The sequence below is a fragment of the Dipteris shenzhenensis genome, chromosome 16 (genome assembly GCF_047967505.1).
Source record: "Dipteris shenzhenensis isolate YYH24624 ecotype China chromosome 16, Dip_SZ_1.0, whole genome shotgun sequence".
Lineage (NCBI taxonomy): Eukaryota > Viridiplantae > Streptophyta > Polypodiopsida > Gleicheniales > Dipteridaceae > Dipteris > Dipteris shenzhenensis.
In genome coordinates, this window is record NC_141611.1 from 35,467,141 (window position 1) to 35,488,537 (window position 21,397).

At 39.1% G+C, this 21,397-nt stretch overlaps 1 protein-coding gene across 2 annotated transcripts in view; it reads left to right on the plus strand.

Annotated features, from left to right (window-relative positions):
• The window catches only part of LOC147892890 (vacuolar sorting protein 3-like), a 41,202-nt gene extending 40,378 nt beyond the window's left edge, over positions 1-824 (plus strand). For both annotated transcript variants that reach the window (XR_015542332.1, XM_087387039.1), the window contains exon 15: positions 131-824. Coding sequence is in view for 1 of the 2 variants with exons in the window: in XM_087387039.1 (XP_087243165.1) it covers positions 131-199 (69 nt within the window). In the remaining variant the exon portion in view is untranslated. The remainder of the gene's footprint in view (positions 1-130) is intronic.
• Positions 825-21,397: the final 20,573 nt, after the last annotated feature.

Consider the following 21,397-nt stretch of genomic DNA (forward strand, 5'->3'; position numbering starts at 1 on the left):
TGGCAAGCATGCTCTTCCTTTGTGAATTTGTTGGTTCCTGTGGGGACACCATTGGAGCTGTGTATGCTCCCTTCCGCGTAGCAGGTTTTTATAAGACTGCTAATAAGAATTTATTGGCATTTATTTTCAGTGCTTTCGAAGTTCAGGAGGTCATGTTGATCCAGTAACTGGGCGTAATTTCCAGAAAGAACCCCCTTGATTTCCAGAACGACCCCCCATTTCTAACAAGGCCTTTGCTATGAGATGGGCCTTGATGGTCTCATCTTTCCTGGTGCCTTACAAAGGCTGCATTTTAGTGGAGCTTTGTAAGAAAATTTTGTACAATAGTTGTGTACAGGGGAAATGGTGCGAGTCGCAACCAGCATTGTCTTGTTGCCCTATGAAATGTTTGCAAGCCCACTAAGAAGTATATTGGTTCTCATCTAGGTTTCTGAAAATCTTCTGAACTGCTATGAGAATGCCATTCTTTTGTTATTCCCATTACATCGCCATGGTATCTGTAAGGAAGAGACGAGGAAAAAGGGGATAGAGTAGCAGAAGGAAGGTAGAAAGAAGAAAGAAAGACATATTACCATCTTTGAAGGGCCTCACGGGCCTACGAGACAAAATACATCCAAAGTCGATCCAAGTACAAGCCCAAGGTAGTGCACGAGGCAGCTGCTCCAACATATTACAAAACATAACTATGTTCTAGTCCTATCATCGTACGACTGTCATTTATCACTTTAAGGCTGAGTACCCAGATGGCAGCGTATGCTTGGGTACTGATGAGAACATAAACATAGCTTTGCTTACCAAGTAAATTACTTTTTAATTTTGTTTAAGTCGCTTACAAACTCTCTTAATTTTAATTTGTAAGATTGGATATATTCGAGTCTTATAAGGCTGTCTTTATTGAATTCCCTAATCAGTGCTTTCCCCTCCTAGGAAGCAGCGCATTTTTCTTCTTTCTTGACTTCCTTGTTGAGTTTCCAATGTTTTTTTGTTTGAGCGGGGTCGGGGTGAGTTCCTCAGATACAAAGACTTTTGTGCCTTTCAGTTTATAGGTTGTCTAAGAATCTTTACTGTCGTTGCCTTGTCTATAAACATTACTTGTGCTTGCACTTTAGTCTTTCCTGTGTATGTCTTCCTTACCCCACTCAACACGGGGTATTCTCTCCTTGAGGCGATATCTTTTGTATGCCCCTCCTCATCAAACCAGCTATCTGGCAGTTCCCACATACGTAAAATCAAGGTATTATTTCACAAAACTCCAAAAAAGCCAAGATTTATTGCAGTTGCTTGTGAGACTACTTTGACTGATGTCTCTAAATGGCTAAGATACTGCTTCAAAGCCATGTTGCCTAGTGTCCATGAACTTTGGAGGGACTTAATAAAGGAGGCAGATGTCCCCTCGCACTCGAGCTGGATTTTAAATGACACTGTAGCAGTGGTTCTTGTTGTAAAATTTTTTATTTCCTCACGAAGCTGGATTTTAAATGGGAGTGATTCCTGATGTAATTCCTCTCGAAGTGTTCAGGAAAAGGAGTCTCCTATTCTCCTTCATACCTATGATTTACTACGCTTTACACAAAGATCGAGTTGGAAGATTTAAAGTATAGAATCAAAAGGCTAGTGGTCGAAGTTTTCAAGATGAGATTTGACAAAGATAGATACAAAGTGCTAAAAATTGAATCGAGATGTCTTTGACTTTCAAAGACTTTATGTACAAAGACTCTTGTGCTTTTGGAGAAAAGAAATCTACACTTGTGGACTGAACTGTACTTTAAGAGGGGATTCTAGTGTTTTCTCTTTCTCAATCTACCGTAGGATTAGAGGTTAAATATGTGAAACGTGAATAACCTGAATATAGTGGTCTACACATGATAAAATGCCTCACATTGGCTCAAACATTTCTGATTTGACAAAATATGGAGTTATTTCTTTTGGATTTCTTAGATTTTTTCGCCTTTGTACAACTAAGGAGTCCTTTATCACTCAATGTAGTAATTTTATCACTTAACTAGTACACAAGATTTTTTTGACTTTGTACAACTAAGGAGTCTTTTATCACTCAATGTAGTAATTTGATCACTTAACTAATACACAAGAAGTATAATCCAAGAAAAATAATGAAAGTAGTATGCACAATCTTAGATATGTAGTCTTTTATCTATGGTGTATCAGCGTTAGGCATGTTTAGAATGATTGAACATAAGCTGAAAACAAAAAGCGGGGGAATAGCCTGTTTTTCTTTTAGAAAAGAGTTTTTGATCGAGCATGTATGTGCTTTCTAAGTGCGAATGTAATCTTGCATCATTATAGGAAGCGGCACATAAGTGTAAAGGGTCCATTTAGTTTTTTATGTTTTAAAATGAGAGAGAGAGAGAGAGAGAGAGAGAGAGAGAGAGAGATCTTATTCCTACTTTTTGGAAGATTTGCTTCTTGATTTGCTTGTTCATCTTTGCTTAGTCACCTTCTTCCTTTCCTCTTTATTTTTTGTTTTGATGTATTTTAGTTAGCTTTAGGTTTCGCTTGAAGAAAAAAGTTGGTGGCGGTTGTTGTGAGGAAGGTCAACAAAGTTGATGGCGGTTGTGAGGAAGGTCAACGAAGGTGAGTTGAGCGGAAGAGAAGGGGGGGGCGGGGGAGGTTTAGATCGAATAGCAAGGCAAAAGCTTGATAAATCAAGTCCTATTTAGGCCTCTAGCGAATTGTACCCCTAGTGCTAATCCACATTGAGCTAAAACTGCACAATCTCTTTTTAGAGCAAAAATACCTTCTGCATTCATTTCCATACTTCTTTTGCTTGCCTTGACCATCTTACATGGTCTTTTTTACAAATTATTTCTTGCTTGTTGATTTTCTGCACCCATGTGTGCCTTATCTCCAACTTTCTCCATATATTGCCTCAATCAAGCTTATCCCAATTCACAAATGCTTAATACTGTTAAAAGAACATTCAAGCCATAATCCAAAGATCTTTTAGTGTCACTGTTGAAGTGCCTTAGATACTTGTTCATCCATTTGTACACCCTTTGATCAAACGGGAGTCTAAATACACAGTATTGGGAGTGGGTAGTATTGCTCATTATCGTAATTATGTTTGCAAAAAATGATTCATTACCTTTATTCCTCTATCCTTGATGATCTTGTGAGGAAACTTGTGGTGGGTTTAATGCATCATCAATGAACTACTAGGCAACTTGAGTTGTTGAATGTTGCTTGTTTGGTAAATCTAAAGTTAACTTCAATGAGTTTGTCTTTTGTTCTAAACAAGTTCCATCACCATAATCATTATAGATTGGTGGGAGTTGGTATATTGCATGTGTGCAAGTTGAATTGATTTCCCATGTTGATTGCTATTAGATGGAGCTTCTTCAATCTCAAATATTGGTACACTAATTCCATCATAGTGCTAACCATGGGTTGTTATTTCATCAAGAAATATCCCATAAAAATTAGACATACCAACATAGGAAAGCAATTTTCAAAATTCAAGGCTGATGCGTGCTTACTTTAACCACTAGAAGGTAGGAGATTTGCAAGAGTAGCTATTCATCCAAAATGGCCCATCAATCTTTTGTAGAACAAGGCAAGGACTGAAATTCCTCTTAGTTGTGTGGAATTGTGTGGCCATACCTATTCCCTCATGCATTTTACCTTTGAGGAATCCACTTTTATCCTATTCTTGTGAACAATGTGCTTGAGATATTCAAGCTCTTGAGCATTTGCTCACTTAGTATAAAGCATATGCAACTTCAAGATTTCTAGCACTTGTTTGTTGTGCTCTATGTGCTTTTTCTTTGAAAAAAAGGATGCCATTAAAAAAAATGTATCGAAAGATAAGTGGATGTAATACTAACACATGTGAAGTGTGGTTAGTGCATTAGTCAATCTAAACAGTATTATCTTGAACTTGTATATCTTTTTCTATGAAGGTGCTTTGTTATCTGGTGGTATCTTGACTTCATATCTATCTTAATGTAAAATTACGCACCTTGATCTCATTTTTGATATCTTTCTTTCACAGTGAAAAATTGAGCAGCATTTTGTATATTCAATAGTTATATTATTGTAGGGATCAGAACCCTATTTTAAATATTAACAGTGTTAAGATCTAGTGCATGTATGGTATGAGCCATTTACAAAAGCCACTAGAAGCATTGTTGAGCCAAAAGGAGAACCGCTATGTGGAATCAAGTATCCCTCAAGGAGCTCCTTTACTTCATGTGCTACTTTCTACCTTTTTAAGAGGCGATATGAAGCTTGTTGATAGCCCCTTGTTGCCCTTGTTTCTAGGATCCATGTCTATGGCATGGTTAACCTCTCTCTTGCTCAGTGGGGATCATGGGGCATATTAGCACATTTGTGGAATAAAGCTACTCCACAAGTGGAACATTGCTTGCCAAACAATGCACTTTCTTAAGCGCTTTGGTCAATTGCATTGTTATATTAGTTGCATTTTAGGTGTTGTAAGACATTGTGTGCAATGCGACAAATTGTGGCATACTCCCCTAGAGGCTCCATCTAATCATATACCAAATAATGTCAATGGGAACGATATCGAGGACAGAGTCTCCTATACACGAGTAATCATGTGAGGTCCCTAGCAACACACCTCCTTATCTCATGTGCTACCCTACCCACTAGCAATCTCAACTTTTAACCTAGTAATTAGTATGAGTGGTTGTAATTTCACCCTCTATAAGGTCTCTGAGTTAAGATGTGGGTACTACTTTATTCACCAGCCTATGGACAATCTTACAAATAATATCATCTCCGAACCAGAGTATCTTAATGTTTCCACAATGCATCATGGAATATTGAATACACTCTCTAATTGAACATCCCAATACTGCTCTTGAGTGCTACCCAATAATGCATCACGGAATATAAAATACAACTATGGTTGACCATCCCAGTACTTCTCTTGCGAAGGGTTACTCTCATCACTTTGTGCTTGCAATGGCATAGCATCTTGGTGCTCAGCTAATGTAACTCTAAAATTTTGACATGAAGTGACAATTATGGGTTGAAGGTTAACCCCCTTACAATTATGGATATTAGGGTTTCTATGTTCAAGAGCACTATGCACAGTACTGCCACTTGAATCAAAAGGCATACATTTAAATCGAAGCTTAAAAAATTTCCCTACTATTGAGAGTTTTCATCCATGAGCACAAGATAAGGGCAAGGTCTACGTAAAGGTATGAAGGCAAGAGCATGCTACCATATATGTCAAAGAGCCAACAATGCAAGTATGTATCCACTCCTATAAATAGGGGGTCGTTTTCATGCAATCACATAATGCAAGCTCTCAAGTATGTACAAGTAGCCTAGTTGAACTTGAGTCTGCCTACTTAGTTTAGGTCTTCATCATGGGCGCACCTAGGATGCATCCACCTTAGATTAGTTTAAGGTTTGCTCCTATTCCTTTTTCCTATCCCATCTTGTAGACGGTGAGAAGAACTTTCTTTTAATTTAAAAAACTTTCAACTTGGTTTCCTATAGTGTGAGATGTTACATTTTGAAGTTGAGTGTCACACACACACACACACACACACACACACACTTCGTATTCACATTTTACCTTACACTTACTTTACCTTTTTTCCTCCCCCCCCCCCCCCCCCTTTTCATTCACACTCTCTTTCCTTTCTCTCATTAACACTCCCTAATTTCCCTAATTTCCCTAATTTTCCCTATTTTCCTTAATTCTCCCACCCCCTTTGTCATTTTTCCCTATTCCTATTTTTTCTAATTTCCTTTCTTTTCTTTAGTCACCATATTTTCCAATTTTCCTAATTTCCTACTTTCCTATCTCCCCTAATACCATAATCCCCCTACGTTCCCCTATTCCCACTACTCCTCCTTAATCTTTACTTTCTAAACCCCTCTACTCCCCGTACGAGCCACCTTCAAAACTCTCCCTAATCTCCCTATTTCCCCCTAATTTCCCGTACTTTTCCCACCCCCACTTCATTTCTCACTATTCCTACTTTCCTTTCTCTTCTTTAACCACCATTATTTTCTAAATTTTTTCTAATTTCCTACTTTCCTATTTCCCTAAACCCCTTTATTCCTATTTTTTCTATTTTTCTTAAAATCCTAATTTTCCTATTCTCCTATTTATCCCTATTGATTTGTTTACCTTTATTCCCCTAATATTCCTTTATCTATTACCTATCTTTCCTACGTTACCCTATCTTCCTCTATTCCCCCTATTACTTTATTAACCCCTCCATCCCCATCTCGTAAATGCACCGCCTCTCCTCAATTTGCACACCCACTGACCTTCTCGCTTCCCCTTCTTCGGGCCCCTCGCTTCACACTTCCTCGACTCCCCCAATTAGCTTCTACTTCCATCTATATTAACCCCCTCCCTCTCACTCACTATCTACCATCCTTCATCCTACACTACCCATCATCTCGGTTTTCGCGCTCCTCATGTAACTTTCTACTCTGCTACTCTCTACCCTCCACAACTCACTGTTCCCTCCCTGACATGGCCCTGTCTCTGCGCCTGACCTCCCCGCTTCTACTTTCTGATCTCTGCCAATCGTTGCTCCACCACACCAACTTCGACGTTTGTGCTCCGATCGCCCTTCGACTCTGACAACTGCCGGCTCCAGTACTCTGCCCTTGCACGCACCTTCACACCTCTTTATCCAAGCATGGATTCTGAGGATCTTATTACCTCTCCCTATTAAACCTCCTTTGTCTGGTCCAAACCCGTTCTTCTCGTTTCTTTAGATATCGTTAATTTTCTCTAAACATTTTAACGCCCCCCCTCGCCCCCCGCGTTCTACTTTGCTTATTATTTTTTACTATTAAATTCTCCCTTCTCCTTCTTTAATTTACTCCCTCCCTTTTTTCCTTTTTTCTATCTTACCCTTTTTATCCCCTTTCTTTCATAAATTTCCTTCTTTCTTCTTCCCCCCCCCCCTTCCCTTTCTATGTAAATACTTCTAAACCCCTCTTTTTCTTTCTTTATACATTGAAATACCCCCCGGTTTACCCCTCTCCTTATCACAATTGTTCTTCACCTTATACTTTTCTACCTCATTTCTCTCCTTGGCAAAGTTATTTCCTTTAATTCTTTTTAGGTTTTTCCCATGTTCCCTCTTAAATACCCCCTACTTATATTATCCCACTTATTGGGTTTTTTCTCCCAAATTTTGTGCTTGATAATAAGCTTAATGTCTTCAAGTTTATTCCATTTATTCCAAATTTGTTAAGTTTTCTCTTTTTACTTGTTTCCCTTAACCTCCTCATTATTTAGAATCTCTTAGTTTACCTTTTTCAAACCTTTAAAAGTTTCTTTACTTTCTTAAAACACTCTAAAATTCTAGATTCATTCCCACTTTTACGTTTATTACCCCGTCTTAAATTCAATTTATTACTCCCATTGTTCCTCATGTTAACCTTCATTGTTATAAACACCTTAATCCTTTATTAAAAATTTCTCCAATTAAAAAAAAAAAACCTCGTACCTTTTAGCTTCTTTTCCCTCCTTTGAAAGCATAATTTCAAAAATTAGCTTTTTAAAGTCTGTTGTGTGAGCAATTATCTTTATTGTAATCCCAATAACAAGGGAGGGATGTCTAGGACACCTGTCTTCCCAGCCAAGTTAAAATATGGTTCTTATCATTTTTCTTGTTGGATGGTGGCAGGTAGGCAGATTCCCCTCTTCAATAAAAGTGCCAACGACTTTTCAAAGCATTACTACTCGCTTTATCACTTTAGTTTAAAAAAAATTATTCCTCCTTTAATGATGTCTATTCCTTTTTTATGGATATTTATTGCAAAGTACTTCTATTAAAACATTTCTCTTTTTTTCACTCCGAATTTGTCTACTTTTCACTATGAAAGGGGTGTTGTTAATATCTACTACACACACACACACTCTCCCTTGCAACTCTGGTTGGTTGCACATAATTCCATTAAGTCATCAAGGCTGCTTTTTGGGTTTTTTCTAACTTGGTTCTTTTCTCTTCTTCCCTCGTTTACAGAAACATTCCTTGGATGTCTCGCTCTAGGCGAAGACTTTCAACAACCCACTACCTGCTTAATGAGTATCACTCCATTATCCCCGGCCTCGCCAACGACATACTCACTCTCAATGGTGCTTTCCCACTCCACATCCCCGTCAGCCTTGCTCCTCGTAACATTACCTTTCATTCCTTTATCAACCTTAATCTCCTCTCCCTTGAGGACAAAGCTTCTTTTGAGAGTCTATCCCAGTCTCAGTCCCAGCTTCTTGAGGACAAAGCTTCTTTTGAGAGTCTATCCCAGTCTCAGTCCCAGCCTCTTGAACCCCTTGAAGGAAAAGAATTGAAGAATTTTGCCTCGTGTTCCTTTACTCCCCTCCAGACACATCGAAATGAAAGCTCCTTTGCTTGACCACAAAATATGGTGCCTTGACAATCTCAGCTTCCTTACCCCTTTCACCATCCAATCTCTAGCCTTCCTTTGCAACACCTCTTCCAAAGAGGTCAGACAATGCAAAAATGATGCCTACCATGGTCGGCAACATTTGAATTCTAATTACTTCCTCAACATCCCCTTCTTTCTTAAAACCGTTGATCACTCCAAGTGTGGTCTCACTAAGGAGATCTTTTTCTGCTCCAAAGGGTCCAACCGATAGGACTGTGGCTTCTCAAATAAAGATGACAATTACTATGTCAAAAATTGCAGGAATATATTTCGTCATATTATTAAATGTACTCTCCTATAAGTCCATTTAATGTACATTAAATGTACATTAAATGCTGGAATATTACTTGCCTTATCAAGAAGACCAATCTCTCCTGTAAGTCCTGCATCTTGTGGCTTGACCATGTTTTATGGTACATGCTTAATCACTTAGACATCTTCTTTCCTCTCGGCTCCCTTCAAACTTAGTTCTTCGCCTTTCTCAATTGGACCTCTCAGTTATCAAAAGAAGTCACCTTCTCCCTTATCACCTTTTACCATTTTCGAGTCATACTTATTGAAACTGCCAAATCCCTTGCACCCTCTATTGACTTTACCTTCCCCTCCTCTTTCCAAAACCTTCCCGGACCTTCTCTTGCTCTCAGCATTCTCTCCCTTCCTTCGTCTTTAAAAACCAACCTCTCACTCAAACGCAGACATAGTTCCCCTCCCAAGTATACACTGAAACTTTAGAGGACTTCCCCTCTCGCTACTGAGATTAATCTTTCTCAAGCCTCCCTAGTTAAAAACTCCCTGTCGACCTCCTCCATTGCTTTAGTTCCCAAAGTTCAAGCTCTTGAAGATGATGTTCTACACTACTCCAACGATTGGGATAAGCACTAATCCACTTCGGTTCTTTGATTTTTGCAGATTGCCCCTTCTGGTTCACCCGAGGTGCGCACTACTACTCTTCTCAACAATGGTTTACTGCATTTACCATTGTCTCCTGTTCAAAAAAATTTGAAATATTTTCATGTTTGGTATGCTAACAAAATTCTAACTAAAATCCCTCCCAAGTCCCTTTATAGAAATACTCTACTTTTACATTTTAATTCCCTTTCAGACACTATTCAATCCTTTGAGACTTTTGCATTTAATTGGAAATATACACCTCCCCTTAGATCCCTTCTCTACAACAAGCCTAAACTTACTTTCTTAGCAGAAAACTTCACCTCATCTTGTCTTTGCACTTCTCTAGGTTTAAACCCTTTCTCAAACCCTTTGATAATAAACTTCATATTTGTACCTCTGACCCTAGCTTCTTTCATCATCCCTTTCTCTGCTCCCACATTCATTATGGCCTTAATCACATTCCCTATCACACCTTAGATCCACATCTCGCTCTTTAAGCACTAATTCAAACCTTTCACAATGTTTGTTTCTCCCTAAACTTGGACCCTAACCCCCTTTTAGAAATCCTCTCTATTCTTTTTTGGAAAGATTTCCATACCTTCTTTCCCCTCCTTAAAGTCCAAAAGTCACCTCTTGAAGATAAAACTCTTCTTGTGATGAAGCTAATTGGCTTCTTAGCCATGTTTTCATCACCGGTCTAGATAAGGCCTCCCAAATCCCCATCATCCTTTGAAAATTTTTAGTACACACCCTAACCCTTGAAAGATTAAACTCCCCTGAATTCCTACCCTCATCCAACCCCCCTTCTACTACTCTTTCTTCCCTTGCTACTACTCTTGATTCCCTCAATCTTCCTTTTTCTTTTAACTCTTTACCCTATCTCATGTGTACCTATAAAGCACACAAACATAGCATTCGTTGGCTTACCAATGCCCATAACTGCATCTTCTCCTCACTTACCGATCTCCTAGCCTTTGGGCTCAAAGTGCTAAAAAACTTCATCTCCCTAGAGAGAGAAAAATGCATTCCACTTATAAAAACTTTCTCAATGTATCCACAAACATGCTTTGGGGCATTGATTCTATCTTACAATTCCTTGTTAATTTACCCCTTGAGATTCACTCCTTATATTCTGTTGACATAGCAAAATGCTAGAAACCATTCCCCACTTTGGCCCTTTTAGCCTTATGGAATCCCTCACCTATTTTTGCAAACTTGCTTCAGAAGTAGGCTACAAAGGTTTCTATCTCAATGCAGATATACATGCAGCAAAAACAGCTCCAAATTGGCTGTTACAAACTCTCAGGGAGAGTAAAATTGATGCTCCATTACCTGGCAGAACTCGGAGTGCAGTAAGGCATGGGGGGGGAGCTCTTTTAGTTGAATCACCTTATGCAGGTGCTTTTCTTGATGAGGAGGAGCCTGAGACATTTGAAGAGGCACAGGATAATGTGCATTGGATGAATGCCATGCACGATGAATTGTAGTCCATTCAGAAAAATCAGACATGGGAAGTTGTCGATTTGCCACCAGGTAAACATGCCATAGGTACACGGTGGGTTTTTTTTAGTAGTTTCCACCTCACAAAAGAGTCTAATGTAAACTCTCTTTAGCTTTGATACTTTTCTAAGCTACAACCACCTTCTTCTTAATTCATGTGTTATCCATGCTGGCTCTCTCTGCTGGACCCAAACTAAAGGCATCCCTATGGGCTTCTCTTGTTCACCTCTTTGGTGCCACCTGCATCTCACTTCTTTTGAGTTCAAGTTCATAAAGAAGCTAGCACACCTTGGCCATTCTGACTTTCTCTCTCTCTTTCTCCTTACCTTTAGGTATGTCACTGACATCCTCTTTATCAATAATCCCCTCATCCCACCAATTTCCTCCACCCCTCCAGACCTCTTAATGAGGATGACCCCCTTACCATCTACCGTCTTTACATCATCTCCCTCAAATGCAGCTTAACCTCCTCGTTTATCAACACCAACCAAAATCTCATTGGACTCTCTTGCACCTTTTTAAACACACCTCTCTCTTTCCCCTCCTTTTTTTGGAGATTTCTCTTCCAAACTCGTTTGGAAGAAAAAACTCCTCAATTTTCCCACTATCTCCCTTATTTGTTGCCATAGCAACCGACCTTTCTCATCATCTTACAAAGTCTGCCTAACCTTCATTCTCCCTATCCTTTACTCATGTTTTGACGAATTTGATGCCTTCTTTCATTTATCTTTACTTATTCACATTTGCAAGGAAAATGGATTTCTTCCCCATAAAATCACTAATATTATTCCTTTCCACACCTTAAACTTAATTTACATTGCTTCAAATTTCTTTCCACACCTTAAACTTAATTTACACACACTTCTTTCCCTTTTTGGGTAGATGGTAGGTCATAACACTCGGTGATGACCTACTATCTCACCTTGTGTAATGCACTCTACTGGGGCAAAGGTAGGTACACACACACACACACACACTTCCTATTCACTTTTTAACTTACACTTACTTTACCTTTTCTCCTTCCCCCCCCCCTTTTCATTCACACTCTCTTTCCTTTCTCTCATTAACACTCCCTAATTTCCCTATTTTTCCTAATTTTTCCTATTTTCCTTAATTGTCCCTATTTTCCCTAATTTTCCCTAATTTCCCTATTTTCCTTAATTCTCCCACCTCCTTCGTCATTTTTCCCTATGCCTATTTTTCCTAATTTCCTTTCTTTTCTTTATTCACCATATTTTCCTAATTTCTTACTTTCCTATCTCCCCTAATCCCATAATCCCCCTACGTTCCCCTATTCCCACTACTCCTCCTTAATCTTTACTTTCTAAACCCCTCTAATCCCCGCATGAATCACCTTCAAAACTCTCCATAATCTCCCTATTTCCCCCTAATTTCCCGTAATTTTCCCACCCCCACTTCATTTCTCACTATTCCTACTTTCCTTTCTCTTCTTTAACCACCATATTTTTCTAAAATTTTTCTAATTTCCTACTTTCCTATTTCCCTAAACCCCTTTATTCCTATTTTTTCTATTTTTCTAAATTCCCTATTTTTCCTAAATTCCTAATTTTCCTATTCTCCTATTTATCCCTATTGATTTGTTTACCTTTATTCCCCTTATATTCCTTATCTATTACCTCTCTTTCCTATGTAACCCTATCTTACTCTATTCCCCCTATTACTTTATTAAACCCCCCCCCCACCCCTCCATCTCCATCTCGTAAATGCATCCCTGTACTCCTTTCCCCCCCCATCTCGTAAATGTGCTGCCTCTCCTTGCTTCATGATCTACCTTCCTCAATTTGCGCACCCACTGACCTTCTCACTTCCTGTTCTTCGGGCCCCTCACTTCACACTTCCTTGACTCTCTTGACTAGCTTCTACTTCCATCTATATTAGCCCCCTCCCTCTCACTCACTATCTACCACCCTTCATCCTATACTAATCATCTCGATTTTCATGCTCCTGATGTAACTTTCTACTCTGCTACTCTCTACCCTCCACAACTCACTGCTCCCTCCCTGGCATGGCCCTGCCTCTGCGCTTGACCTCCCCGCTTCTACTTTCTAATCTCTACCAATCGCTCCTCCACCCCACCAACTTCGACGTTTGTGCTCCAGTTGCCCTTCGACTTTGACAATCGCTGGCTCCAGTACTCTGCCCTTGCACACGCCTTCATGCCTCTCTATCCAAGCATGGATTCTGAGGTTCTTATTACCTCTCCCTATTAAACCTCCTTTGTCTGGTCCAAACCCCTTCTTCTCATTTCTTTAGATAGCGTTAATTTTCTCTAAACATTTTAATGCCCCCCCCCCCCTTCTACTTTGCTTATTATTTTTTACTATTAAATTCTCCCTTCTCCTTCTTTAATTTACTCCCTCCCTCTTTTCCTTTTTTCTATATTACCCTTTTTATCCCCTTTCTTTCATAAATTTCCTTCTTTCTTCTCCCCCCCCTTCCCTTTCTGTGTAAATACTTCTAAACCCCTCTTTTTCTTTCTTTATACTTTGAAATACCCCTCGTTTTTTTTTGCTTTAACCCCTCTCCTTATCACAATTGTTCCTCACCTTATACTTCTCTGCCTCATTTCTCTCCTTGGCAAAGCTATTTCCTTTAATTATTTTTAGGTTTTTCCCATGTTCCCTCTTAAATACCCCCTACTTATATTATCCCACTTATTGGGTTTTTTCCCAAATGTTGTGCTTGATAATAAGCTTATTAATGTCTTCAAGTTTATTCCATTTATTCCAAATTTGTTAAGTTTTCTCTTTTGACTTGTTTCCCTTAACCTCCTCATTATTTAGAATCTCTTAGTTTACCTTTTTCAAACCTTTAAAAGTTTCCTGACTTTCTTAAAACACTCTAAAATTCTAGATTCATTCCCACTTTTACGTCTGTTACCCCGTCTTAAATTCAATTTATTACTCCTGTTGTTCCTCATGTTAACCTTCATTGTTATAAACATCCTAATCCTTTATTAAAAATTTCTCCAATTAAAAAAAAAACTCCTCCTACCTTTTAGCTTCTTTTCCCTCCTTTGAAAGCATAATTTCAAAAATTAGCTTTTTAAAGTCTGTTGTGTGAGCAACTATCTTTATTGTGATCCCAATAATAAGGGAGGGATGTCTAGGACACCTGTCTTCCCAACCAAGTTAAAATATGGTTCTTATCATTTTTCTTATTGGATGGTGGCAGGTAGGCAGATTCCCCTCTTCAATAAAAGTGCCGATGACTTTTCAAAGCATTACTACTCGCTTTATCACTTTAGTTTAAAAAAAATTATTCCTCCTTTAATGATGTCTATTCCTTTTTTATGGATATTTATTGCAAAGTACTTCTATTAACTCTCTCCCTCAGATCTCCACTTACAAGTGCCTCCTCCTCCATGTTGCCTGAGGTATCCACATTGCCACCCTAAGAATGAAACAATAAAAAAATGAGATAACACCTTAATTTTAAAATCAATGGTAAGATTAAACATGCGTGAGAATAACAAATTTTGGAGTAGACTTACATGCCAAGAGTATGAAAACAATAGGAAAGAGAGGAAGAGAGAAAAGAGAGAAAGAGAGTAGGAAAAACAAAATTAAATAGTAGGAGAATGAGCGAAAAAGTTAGACGAGTAGAAGAAAGAGAGAAAAGATAGAAAGAGATGAAAAGAGAGCAAAAGAGTAGGAGAACGAAAGGAAAAGAGAGGGAAAGAGTAGGAGAAAGAGAGAGAAAGAGACATGAGTAGGAGCAAGAGAGAAAAGAGAGAAAAGAGGGAAAGAGAGGAAAAGAGAAGAAAAGAATAGGAGGAGAGGAAAAGAGAAGGCAAGAGTAGGAGAAAGAGAGAGAAAAGAGAGAAAAAGAGAAAAAAGAGAAAAAAGAGAGGAAGAGAGAAAAGAGTAGGAAGAGAGGATGAGAGAAAAGAGTAGGAAAGAGAGAAAGAGAGTAGGAGAAAGAGGAGAAAAGTGAGGAAAAGAGTAGGAGAATGAGAGAAAAACATTAGGGGAGATTTGGGGTCTCAAAAGGGCCCCCAATTAGTGTTTCCTAATTTTAAGGGATTAGAGAGAAATGGAGGTGTACCGATGAGAGTGCTTTGAGGTGTGGGGCATGTTGAGATATCCAGCTCTACTCGGATATGCCAGGGTAACCGTTGTGCATTTATGTCAGTGACTTGTTAGCTGTAGATGCGGTTGGTACTCCGCCCATGAATAATAGCTAGATGACAGCTATCTTTATGTACTCTAGTTAGTGGCTTAGTTAGTATGCCACCTAGGTTAGTTGAGTTTGGTTTTAGACCCACATATAGGGTTTATCTATTCTTTTTGTACAAGGAGAGAGTTCTTTTCAGCTTTCACAACTAAGAAGAGGAAAACTGTTTTCAGCCTCCACTTTTGTGCATATTCCCCCATTGTGTATGTGAGAAAGCTGCAAGTGAGACTCCTTACCTCTCTCCCACTCTCTTCACATGGTATCAGAGCTCAGTTCATGGTAAGGAGCTCAAGAGAGCAAACCAAGTTCGCGGTGTCTTGGTAAGAGGATCAGTGTTGCCTTCCTTTTTCGATTTTGGGAGCAAATCTCTACATGTAGCACATTCAAAGACAATTCACTTGTGCAGATACTCAGCAAAATACAAGAGCTGGAAGAATGGTACTTTAGTGGATAGTGCTAGAGCAATGCTTAGTGAAAAGCATCTTCCGAATCAGTATTGGGTAGAAGCAATAGCCACTACAAACTATTTGATTAATCAACCTCCTACCAAACCGATTCAAGGTATGACACTTTATGAAGCATTCACTGGACACAAGCCACACATTGGGAATCTTTGCATATTTGGTTGCATAGCATATGCCCACATACATGATGATCATCACAAAAAATTGGATGCAAAGTCATGTAGATGCATCATGGTTGGCTACAGTGAAGAAAGCAAAGCATACAAATTGTATGATCCCATCAATCACAAGGTCATTATCTCCGGAGATGTAATCTTCAATGAGGAATTACAATGGAAAACCTCAAACACACAGGAGATAGGCTCACCGATTACTCAATCGTCTGTAGAAAAGGTTGATGAACAAGAGCAAGAATTTCCAGAAACACCCCAAGTAGAGCCATAGCAACTCAGACGATTTACTAGGGAAAACAAACCACTATTCAGATTGACATATGCTCAAAAAGGCAAAGCAATTCAGGTTGAAACCACCAACTATGCTCTTATGACTATTACCATCATGGCCACAGGAGAGCCAATGTACTTTGAAGATGTAGTAGACAATCGAGAATGGCAAACTGCTATGAACGAAGAACCAAAATGGTCGTTGCACAAGTAATTGTAAAATTGTGGTTATTGTTACCTTGGTAGTGAAAACAGTTCTAAAGAAGCACAAATGGCATACTTTTTCTCTCATTCAGGATTTACGACATCCAGTTGTGAAGAGAGTGGGAGAGAGGTAAGGAGTCTCACTTTCAGCTTTGTCACATACACAAAGGGGGAATATGCACAAAAGTGGAGGCTGAAAATAGTTTTCCTCTTCTTAGTTGTGAAAGCCAAAAGAACTCTCTCCTAGTACAAAAGGAATAGGTGAACCCTATATGTGGGTCTCAAACCAAACTCAGCTAACCTAGGTGGCATACTAACTGAGCCACTAACTAGAGTACATAAAGATAGCTGTCATCCAGCTATTATTCATGGGTGGCGTACCAATCGCATCTACAGCTAACAAGTCCGTGACATAAATGCGCAACGGTCACCCTGGCATATCATGAGTAGAGCTCGATATCTCAACACTCCCTGTCGAGCTCAATCCCAATTCGTGCACACCAAGCAGGTCTCTGAACTTGCAGAGCTTCTCTACCACCCAATGCCTTCATGAATATGTCAGCTACCTGATCCTCCATGCTGACATATCTAGCATGATAGACTGGGTTATTTGCCAAGTGTATACTGCTCATGTTGTCACAATAAATGACAACTAGCCCATCTATAGACTGATGCATATCATAAAGTAGCTTATGCAACCAAGCTGCCTCACATGCAGCCATTGCTGCACCCCTGTACTCAGCCTTTGTGCTCGACAAGGCAACTGTAGGCTATTTCTTGCTACTCCAAGTGACTGCAGCACTCCCCAAAGAGCACACATATCCACTGGTAGATCATCTATCATAAATACTACTAGCCCAATCAGCACCAGTGTATCCATGCAACTGTATTTGAACCCTAGCTCATAAAATAGTCCATACTGCAATGTGGACTTCACATACCTCAGTATGCATCTAGCCACATCCAAATGTGGTTTGCTTGGAGCTTGCATAAACTAACTTACCTACCCAATAGCATAGCTCAAATCTGGCCTAGTATTAGTCATATAAATCAAACTTCCTAGTATGCATCTATACATAGTAGAGTCTTCCAAAAGCTCACCTGCATCTGCACTCAACTTCACATTTTGCTCCAAAGGAACCGAAATAGGCTTATAGTCTATCCAATCCATACTGCCTCTACAAGAGCCATATCCCACTTGTGGATCTAATCACCTCGATTCCCAAGAAGTAATGCATCTCTCCCAAATCCTTTATCTCAAACTTCTGCTTTAATAGCATTTTCACATGAAGAATATCTTCATCACTATCACCTGTGATGATCAAATCATCAACATAAATGACAAGCAGCATACTACCTTTCTCTGTTTCTCTCACATAAAGTGAGAAATCTGCCTTGGAAATCTGAAAGCTGATAGTGACAAGATATTGTCCTATCTTGTCAGACCATGCTCTGGGTGCTTGCTTCAAGATATTAGGTGGCAATGACAATCATTTATCGTGCACTTTCAATGTTGAGACTGCCTAGCATTATTGTAAAAGGATAACTTTACACGTCATGTTGATTACTCATTGTAAAGGAAAAAATTGCACTTTTGGATGAAAACATAATAGTTTGTTGATGCACCATTAAAAGCCTTGAAATAAAACATGATTCCAAAGAACCTCTCAATTTCTAGCCCTGACGGGGAGAATGGTACTAGTGCCAGCTCTCCACAATCCATTGGAAAGAATGGCATGAGTGACACTCCTTCAAAATCCATTATGAATTTAGTTATGAACATGCTCTCATATTATTCACACACAACAATTACGCACCAATTTACACAGCTGGCAAGAAAGTAGTAATTCCCATTTGTAATGCATGCATACAGAAATACAATGGTGTTATTCAAAACTCATAGTCTGCAAATAGTTCCTCTCTTGCATGTATATCATCTATATATTCAATACCAAGGTGGAATGTCAGGGTCAGACCAAGGTGGAATGTCAGGGGAAAATGCATAACAAATGTTTTGCTTTGCATTGGTATTTATGTTGCTGTTGATAAACCCAACCACATTGCCATATTGAACATCACCAATGATATGCACCATATCCTTCATAGGGATTCAGGACATTAGGGTCCTCTTGGATGGAGTACTTCTTTAGGCTTGGATGAACTCTACATAATTCTTTCCAATCTCTATAGGAGTGTGTGTAACCTCCATAATGGAGAATAGTAGTCCCTCTCTTGATGGAGTCATGCACAAACAAGCCCAAGAAAACACCTATAATGGTTGACTCATGCACCTTGAAAGCCACATTTTTTATCTAGAACACTTTGTTAATAGGGATAGGTAACTTTGGTGGTCCAAATGGGTCTCATTTTGGTATGTACCTACTCAAGCATGATTTTAATGTATATCTCTCTATAGCACAAAAGACAATTCCAATTAGCTGCAACAACAATTATAGTGACTTGAGATAAAACTAAAAAACACTTTAACATATGTACCTTTATGGAAAATACACATTTTGTAGTCGGTTTATGTAGGCTATAGCAATACGCTTCTTGATATAAAAACCTTTGTACCCTAGGTCTATAGCCAATTGAGAAACTTGCATAGCATTCATGCTAGAGAGTAGTGGAGCATTCCTTAAAAGTCTTATTTAGGATGCATTGAGCTCAGGCACCGAGCCATCACCACCATGGGTTGCCCTAGGGTGTACACCCTTTGGTTCTGTATTATCACCTATAGCCCTCTCTCTTAGTTGGTCTACAAGAGAAAGATTTCTTGTTTTATATTCCGTTCTTGACCATGCATGATTTTCCTCCCTCCATTCATTAATTACTTTTTGGACGAGATTGAAATCCTTATGCCTTTCCATCATAGGTAATTGTCCATACTGATTTGTCCCGATCATGCCGTGAACATCTTTAGCTTCATTGAGTTATAGTAAGTCAGTCATCAACTCTCCCAGTAGAATATTATCATCCTTGTCTTGTACATCAAACGTAGAAGGAAATATGCAATTTGACGGAGAGCTAGTGCAAGCCTTGTATGGGGAGTCATCAACAAGGATTGTCCTTCTAGCATCACATCCAAATGCATTTGAGATTTTTGCTAAGGGTTTGAACATTGCCATACAGGGATTTCTTCAACCTGCAAACAAACTCAAGATGAATAGCATGAACATAACCTAGTGGCTGCTCCATATAGACCTCTTCTTGCAAATCACCATGCAAGAAAGCATTCTTTACATCCATCTGATGTAAAGACCATCACTTTGATGTAGCCATAGCAATGACTGCTCTTACGGTTGCCATCCTTGCAATCAGACTGAATGTTTCTTCATAATCAATGCCATATGTCTGTGCATCCCCTTAACAACTAATCTTGCCTTGTATCTGCTCACAGAACCATCTGCATTGTGCTTCACCTTATAAACCCACTTGCAACCAATTGCATTCTTGTCTTTAGGAAAAGGAACCAATTGCATTTGCTTCCAAGGCATCCACTTCTTCATCCATGGCTTTCTCCCATTTTTCTTTTCCCATGGCTTGCTCAAAAGAAGTGGGTTCTGGTTCTTGTATCACTTTGACCATATAGGCATAGTGAATGGCTGTAAATCCATCATATTTTAGCCTATCCATAGGATACTTAACTCTGGTAGACCTGTGCAAAATAGGCTCACTACCAGGTGCTCTCAAAACATCCCTTGTCTTCCTTACTCTAGGGTGACAACAGAAGGAATACCCAACTCATAATCAAGGCTCTACTATTCTGAGCCACTGGATTCACCATCCACATAAGAGTGACCTGCATTCACATCAACCATGGGCTGATCTACATTCTCTTTTCCTTTTCATGATAGTTGCATACCACTATCTACATTGCTTTGAGGAGATCCTCCTGATCTCAATCTACCTATCCATGGCAAAGTATGTGAACCACTGCTAGAAGACACTATAGGTCCACTAATATTTTGTGATTGCTATTGTGAATTCTGTGCAGCATTATCATTTTGTGCATCTACATCATCAATCACATTTATTGGTTTATACCAGCTGCTCATCTCATAAAAAACAACATGTCTGCTCATTGTAAACTTACGAGTAGAAGGGTTATAGCATCTATACCCTTTCTGCTGTAGAGAATAACCAATAAAGATGCACTTCTCAGCTTTTGGATCCAACTTGGATCTCAACTCGTTTGGCACATGGACATAGGCAATGCAACCAAGAACTTTCAAATGAGAAATATCTGGTTTCCTACCAGTATACCTCTCCTCTGGCGTCATGCCATGTATTGCTATAGTGGGACTCCTATTCATTATGTAGACTCCTGTAGCAATTGCTTCAACCTAATAATAATCTAGAGGTCTTTTTCGTTGAGCATGGCATGAGATACCTCTCTAATATGCTTGTTTTTCCTTTCTGCAAGTCCATTTTGTTGTGAGGTATGACTGCATGAATATTGCAGCTTTATGCCATGCTCCTGTAGGAACCGAGCAAACTCATTTGAGAGGTACTCTCCCCCTCCATCTGACCTTAGGCATTTTATTTGCAAGCCTGTTCCTTTTTCAACCATAGCTTTAAAAGCTTTGAAATGCCCAAACACTTCACTTTTTTTTTTCATAAAATACACCCAAATGTTTCTGCTGTAGTCATCATCAAAGTGACAAAATAATGACAGCCTCTAATAAATGCAGCTTTAGTAGTCCACACATCAAAGTGGATTAATTCCAATGGCCTCTGACTCTCTTGAACATGTCTAGGAAATGGTTTCCTTGTCTGTTTTCCAAATTGACAGGCTTCACATACCTTATGCATTTCTGCAACCTTGAACTTAAACAATCTTGCAACAATATTTTGGGCCTGCATTAATTTAAGTCATTGTACATTAACATGATTAATGTGTTTATGCCAGATATCAATATTTGCAACTACAGTGGTCCCATGTGCAAACATTGCTGCACTCAATTTAGGCATGTCTGCATCCAACGTAAACATCCTGCCCTTCTTCTTCCCTTTTGCTATCAAGCGACCTTTATTTTTCATATCCTCAACAAAGCATCCATGAGGATTAAATCTAACCTACAAGCTCTGCTCAACCATTTCACCAATAGAAACCAAGTTCTTGGTGATATTCGGGACATGAAATACATCAGACAAGTATTTCTTTTTTCCATCCTGCATAGACAAAGGAATTTTACCAATCTGCATATTAGGATGTGCAGTATCATCACCAGTCTCCAAAAATCCTAGTCTTTCCATTTTCCTTGCATCCTACATCCATTC